General features: G+C 39.2%; 1 protein-coding gene across 1 annotated transcript in view; it reads right to left on the minus strand.

Moving 5' to 3' along the window:
• The window catches only part of LOC142046255 (rap guanine nucleotide exchange factor 5-like), a 92,643-nt gene extending 85,747 nt beyond the window's left edge, over positions 1-6,896 (minus strand). The window contains exons 1-3 of the mRNA XM_075061991.1: positions 6,831-6,896; positions 4,958-5,008; positions 4,516-4,622 (exon numbers count right to left, since the gene is read on the minus strand). Coding sequence (XP_074918092.1) covers positions 4,516-4,622; positions 4,958-5,008; positions 6,831-6,896 — 224 coding nt within the window. The remainder of the gene's footprint in view (positions 1-4,515; positions 4,623-4,957; positions 5,009-6,830) is intronic.
• Positions 6,897-7,313: the final 417 nt, after the last annotated feature.

Here is a 7,313-nt window from a genome sequence, read left to right on the forward strand (position 1 = left end):
AAATGTATTTACCTCATGGGATGATGAACATCTGATGTCCATAGATACCTGCCTGTAACTCCGAGGCTTCCCAATTGGGACATAAAGCAATATTATTTATTCCCCACAAACAATCTGAAGTACCTGTAAATTGTTGTAATGCAAAGGGTCTGCTCATCTTAACAGACAAGGATGTCACATGACGAATAAAAATTATATTTCACCTCAACAGCGGCTATGTGAGATATAGCTATGTATACATAATATTTTTTTTTATAAATGAATGTTAAAGTAGGAATAGCCAGCTCAAACCATATTAACAGTTGAAGTTATTTGAACCTTCAGCCTCAGGCTTAAAATTCTTCAAATATACATGTAAGCCATAGAGCTAAGCATTATATAAATGGTCCTGACTTGGGACTGGGGATCAGCCTTTTTACTAGGATTTACTTTGTGTCACTGCATTACTAGCAAGCAATAACCTCACTTTTAAATTCAACAAAAATAAATAGAATCTGCATTTCATTTTTAAACACATAGAAACCTGTGATTTTTGCATAACCAAAAATAGGAAGAACACTTGCACTGTAGCATGATGTGGTTGGAGACTCTTCATTTCACTGTCAAGATATTCTGTAAATTACACTCAGAATCACTTTGTAAACAGACTAGGGTGGTTGATTAATTGCAATTAACTCTCGCAATTAACTAAGAAAATTAACTGCGATTAAAAAAATTGATCGCGATTAATTGCACTGTTAAACAATACAATACCAACTGAAATGTATTAAATATTTTTGAATGCTTTTCTACATTTTCAAATATATTGATTTCTATTACAACACAGAATACAAAGTGTACAATACTGACTTCATTTTTATTACAAATATTTGCACTGTAAAAATGATAAAGTATTTTTCAATTCACCTTATACAAATACTGTAGTGCAATCTCTATTGTAAGTGTAACTTACATACGTGGATTATTTTTTTTTGTTACATAACTGCACTCAAAAAACAAAACAACTTTAAACTTTAGAGCCTACAAGTTCGCTCAGTCCTACTTCTTGTTCAGCCAACTGCTAAGACAAACAAGTTTGTTGACCTTTATGGGAGATACTGCTGCCTGCTTCTTATTTACAATGTCACCTGAAAGTGAGAAGAGGCATTCACATGCCACTTTTGTAGCTGGCACTGCAAGGTATTTAAGTGTCAGATATGCTAAACATTTGTATGCCCCTTTATGTATCAGCCACCATTCCAAAGGACACGCTTCCATGCTGATGAGGTTCGTTTAAAGCAATATTTTTTTCAAATTAAATTTGTGACCGAACTCCATGGGGAGAATTGTATGTCTACTGTTCAGTTTTACCTGCATTCTGCCATATATTTCATGTTATAATAGTCTCAGATGATGACCCAGCACATGTTGTTTGATTTACAAAACACTGTCACTGCATATTTGACAAAATGCAAAGAAGGTACCAATGTGAGATTTCTAAAAATAGCTATAACATTCGACCCAAGGTTTAAGAATCTGAAGTGCATTCCAAAATCTGAGAGGAACGAGGTGTGGAGCTTGCTTTCTGAAGTCTTAAAAGAGCAACATTTCGATGCGGAAACTACAGAACCCGAACCTGAGATCTGCCATACCATTCTGTCACTAGAAGGGAAAACCGATAATGGCAGCAGGCTGTAAAAGAGACCCAGTTTCGGCATACCTGTGGTTAAGATAACCATGGATGCAAAACGTGCAATAAAAACACAAGGCCTGGTTGCCCAAATGAAACATCACCACAAAAAGTGTTTCTTCTCAGGAGGAAGCTGCATTGAAGATGATGAAAGGAACATGTCTGAACATGCAGGATCTTCAGGTTGGTAAACTTTTATTTCATACTATTTTCTTAAGGACTGCCTGTCTTCCTTGTGGACTATTCTTGAATTCTCATGTTTGAGCAAAAAATATAGTTGTTACTCTATGGTACTGTTATTTTAGATGCAGTTGTGATAAAAAAATAAATAGCTGAAAGAGGCAGATCTTCCTTTTACAATTTCACCTTTAAAGTAGTACTGAGTGTCAGTGAATGCAATGAGTAATACTAAATGAGCAGCATGGTAATAATTAAATAACTGCATTAACTTATTTTGTTTAGGAGAATCCATCCTCAACCTACAGGATTCTGAAGACTACCCACCTTCAAGATCACACTCATTTTCTATAGTGTTTCAGTCACACAATGTATGTCACATAGTCACAGTAGATCACCTTTAGCAAAAAGGAAAAAAAATCTCCATCATCCAGAAACAACAATAGAATCAGTTTGTGACAAGAACCAGCAGATTACAAAAAGAGGTAACTGATGAAAAAATTGCCTGGTTTGTTTATGCAACAAACTCTCCTTTCCGTATGATTGAGAGCCCACACTTCATTAACATGGTTCAGCCATTAAGACCAGGATACAGTCCACCCAACAGAGCAGATGTCGCAGGCAGACTGCTGGATAAAGTGTATGAAAGAGAAATTGAGCAGTATGCAAAAGGTCTAGAGGGTGAAATTGTTAACCTGAGTCTTGATGGTTGTATCCTGTTGTATGTGCTTGTGTGACAACAGAAGAAGGGAATATCTTCCTTACAGAAACAATTGATACATCAGGAAATGCACACACAAAAAGTAGCAGTAAAAGCTATAACAAACTGGAAAAAAAAATCAAATGTCTAGTACACAGCTTGGTCACAGACAATGCTGCAAATGTATCCAAATGAGAAGAAATTATTTAGAAGAGAGTGTCCCAAGCTAACAACATATGGTTGCAGTGCTCGTTTGATGCACCTACTAGCCAAAGACTTCAGTGATCCAGAAATAAAGGCTAATGTTGTTGCAAAATACTTCCATAACAACCACTTTGCAGCAGATGCTCTGAAAAAAAGTGGGAGGAATCAAGCTAACTCTATCAGTAGTGGACTGTTTTGAGCACTATATCAAGAACCGTACTAATATGATGACAGTTTGTGAACAAAATCATGAAAAAATAGATTGCACTGTCACAGTCAAAGTTCTCATCATTGGGCTTAAAAGAAATGTTGAACATACGCTGAGTACCCAAAAGTCATACCAGTGAACTGGTGGAAGTCACTTAACCACTCCGATTCTCCACTTTACACTTTTAGAGAGAGGTAAGGGATTAACTCTGTGTACACGAATTTGCAGAGGGACAATAGGGTTGAGGTCAGTTATTTCTCACCTCTATGTATTATTTAGTTATTTATTTAAAACATTTTTGCTGTTAACAAGCATGTTATCTCTGGAGAGACAAATCCACAGTTTGAGAACTACAAAACTAAGCATCTCTGATGGTACCTTGTAGACCATGGATAGGCAAACTTTTTGGCCAGAGGGCCACATCGGGGTTGTGCAACTGTAAGAGCTGGGTACGGAAGGCTGCGCCTCCCCAAACAGCCTGCCCCCCCGCCCCCTATCCGCCCCCTCCCACTTCCTGCCCCTGACTGCCCCCCTCAAAACCCCCAACCCATCCAACCCCCCTGCTCCTTGTCCCCTGACCGCCCCCTCCCAGGACCGCCACCCCCCATTCCAACCCCCCTGCTCCCTGTCCCCTGACTGCCCCGACCCCTATCCACACCCCTGTCCTCTGACCACCCCTTCCCGGGACTCCCACCCCCTATCCAACTGCCCTCTGCTCCTCATCTCCTGACCACCCCCTCCCAGGGCCCCCCACCTCCTAACTTCCCCCTGGGATCCCACCCCCTTTTCCAATCCCCCATTTCTTGTCCCCGACTGCCCTCCCAACCCCTATCCACATCCCCACCCCCTGACAGAGCTCCCGGGACTCCCACTTCCAACCCTCTCTGTTCCCCATCCCCTGACCAACTCCCCAAAACCTCCGCCCCATTCCACCACTCTCTCCTCCCCGACTGTCCCCTCCTTCCCCGCGACTCTCTTACCAGCAGCAGGAGCTTGCACCCGTGACACCCAGCCAGAGCTAGCTGCACTCCCCATGCTGTCCAGTGGGAGCAGTGAACCAGAGCGCAGCCCGTGCAGCGGCATGGCTGTGGGAAAGGGACACAGCAGGGGAGGGGGCGGGGACTAGGCTCCCCAGCTGGGAGCTCAGGGGCCAGGTCAGACGCTCCCGCAGGCCAGATGTGGCCCGCAGACCACAGTTTGCCTACATCTGTTCTAGACTGAGCCCCACTGGGTAGATAGAAAGATTAACCTATATAATCTATACACAAGCCCCTGGAACCCCGTAAAATTGGGTCCCTAATCCTTGAACTATTGGAACTCATTTACAAAACTTTTCTTAAACATTACATGAATATATTGTCTCATACTATAGAATTAGAATTTATAATCTCTATTCCATGATGACATATCTTTGAGCTATAATGTATCTATCTTTAGATATGCTTTTTGAGGAAAAAAGCATCATCAAAAAAATCCGATTTTTTCTTTAAATCATTATTTTTTTGCGGGGTGGATAGAAATCAATGTGGGTTAATTAGAGCAAATTAACTTTGTTACCTGCAAATTCCTGTAAGGTACACTCTGTCTTTAATCAGGTCAGAAGCTTGAACGGTAAAAATATTCCTGAGAGCTCTCCCAGCACATGAAGAACTCTCTCCATAAATCTAAAATGAAAAGAGAAATTGCTTGTTTATCTAGATACAGAAAGTTAGAACACTTAAATACACAAAAAGCTACTGAATTAAGTTAAACTGGTATTAATGTGATTAAAACTGGTGTGATGTAAGTCTACATCTGGGTTTACACCACAGTAGTTAGATTTATCTATATTGGTAAAAGTTTTCCAATGTAGACAAGCCAAAAATTGTACAAGTGGCTCTAACCGCAGACTATATTCATAAATTACTCAAAAGCCAGGATTAAGCAAATGAAACAAAACAAATATTTCTTCCTTCTAAGTCTTTCAGAATGTGGAATTAAAATGAAGTTTTAAAAATACCTTGCTTGAAGGGTTTTCCAGATATGGATTTGAAATTCGTCTGGACAAATTCTGTAAGATAGAAGGATAATGTCATTATCTGTAACCAAAGATAGCAGTAAGAGAAAGGTAAGTCATTTATTTATTGAAACATAGGTTAAAATCATTTACAAAAAAGTCACCAGAGGTATCCTGTGTGGCCTCATTCTAGTCCTTTGTGCACATTTGTTCATACCACAAAGACTAATAGGTTCAGTATTTTTCAAATGATCTGAAAAGGGAGATGAGCAATGAGGTAGCACAATGCAGAGGATACAAAATTATTTAGGTTATTCAGGACCAGAGCAGATTGTGATTAACTTCAAAAGAGACCTAAACTAACTAGGTGAATGGAAAACATGAAAGCAAACGAAGTTCATGGTTGATATACACAAAGTAATGAAGATTGGAGGTTTCAGAGTAGCAGCCGTGTTAGTCTGTATCCACAAAAAGAACAGGAGTACCTGTGGCACCTTAGAGGCTAACAAATTTATTTGAGCATAAGCTTTCGTGGGCTACAGCCCACTTCTTCGGATGCATTGATGGGGAAATTTTAAACTCTTCATATTGCTAAACTGACTATCCACCTTGTAAAGGAACCTGGGTGTCATTGTAAACAGCTCAGTGAAGACCTCCTCTTCAATGTGCAGCTGTGGTCAGAGAAGCAACAAGATATCAGGAGGCATGAGGAATGAAATGGTGAATAGTGAGATAATGCTTTATGTAAATCAATAGTGTCCCCTCATCTGGAGCTCAGTGTGCAGTACTGGTCACCCCATCTCAAAGAGGATATTGCAGAGTTTAGAGACGGGCAACAAGAAACTCATACATGAGGAAAGATTGAAAAGACTGAGATTACTTGCCTTAGAAAGGAGATGATCAAGAGTGATATAATGAAAGTATATAAAACAAATGGATGGTATAGAGAAGAGAGAACAGATGTTCCCACTCTGTCCCAGGAAACAAACAAATACCACACACGCCAAAATGACATTCAGCGGCCTGAAAAGATGGAAAATTCAAAATCGGTAAAAGGAAATATTTTTCACTAAATGCATAATTAAACTGTGGAACTCATTGCCACGAGAAGATGTGTAGACCAAGAAATTAGCAAGATTCAAAAGTGATTGGATGTTTATGGGAAATAAAATATATCTAGAGTTAATAATAATAATTTTGGAAGGAATATTTAACTTAATGCTTCAGGGCTTAACCCACTCTAATAGTGATCAGGACTCCAGATGTGAGGGGACAGATTATTCCAAATCTGCCTGCTGTGAGATTCTTACATCTGACTCTGGAGCACCTAACTATGGACACTGCCAGACAAGATACTGGACTAGAGGTCTATTGATTTTATTCAGTATAGCAATTTCTGTGTTTTTATAAGTGGAACATCACACAATTCAGATCAGTATACAAATACTGCCTAAAAGAATCCCAGAACTAGAATAGCAGCAGCTTTGCAGGTCAGAATCAAGGTGTGCTGGCAGAACAATATAAGTATTGCATTGCTCATGTTAATCCAAGTTCTAGGCAACATTATTAATTCCTTACTTTAAGAAGGGCCCAAATTTGCATACAAGATATTTTAATGAAAAAAAAAGTCTCATGAAAACATTGGAATAATTATTTAACTCATTTCAGAAACACCTAACTTGTTATCTATTTAATAGAACTCAACATACAACAACCAACAACTAGGTAACACTTCTTACATTTTCAAAGCTCACTACAAATGTTACTGTGGTTCTATGCTCCTTATGTGACAGAAGGAAGCTCAGTATGGAAACAAACAAATCTATTTTCCTTTCCCCCATATCCAAAAAAAATAGATTATAACACCACCACTTACTCTTTCTAATATGCATGGTATTAGCATGTGGTAATGCTTCACTTGATTTGTTCTCAAATCCTTCATTGTGTATTTATCAATTCAATAGCTACAAACCTCACTTATTGTAGCTGCATATTCCAGGTTATAAGTTGATATTTTCCCCCGTATTCCAAAGTTAACAGTGACTATAATATTATTTGTCAGTTAGCTAGTAAATTAGAGTACATAAGATGGCTAATTCCTTTCATTCCAAGGAAAATTCAACCCAAGACCAGGACAATGTTCCACTGAGGCAAGTCTATAATACAAAATTAAGTTGACCTAAGTTACATCAACATACAGCCACCACGGTACTTGAACCAGTTTTACATGTCCACGCTACACTCCTGGTGTCAGCAGTGCGTGTTCTCACCAGGAGCACTTGCACCAATTTAACCATCAATATGGGGCATTTTGGGACAGTTTCTGAAAGGCAGCAACTGTTGATGTAAGCAATACAGC

Source organism: Chelonoidis abingdonii, chromosome 2 (genome assembly GCF_003597395.2).
Source record: "Chelonoidis abingdonii isolate Lonesome George chromosome 2, CheloAbing_2.0, whole genome shotgun sequence".
Taxonomy (NCBI): domain Eukaryota; kingdom Metazoa; phylum Chordata; order Testudines; family Testudinidae; genus Chelonoidis; species Chelonoidis abingdonii.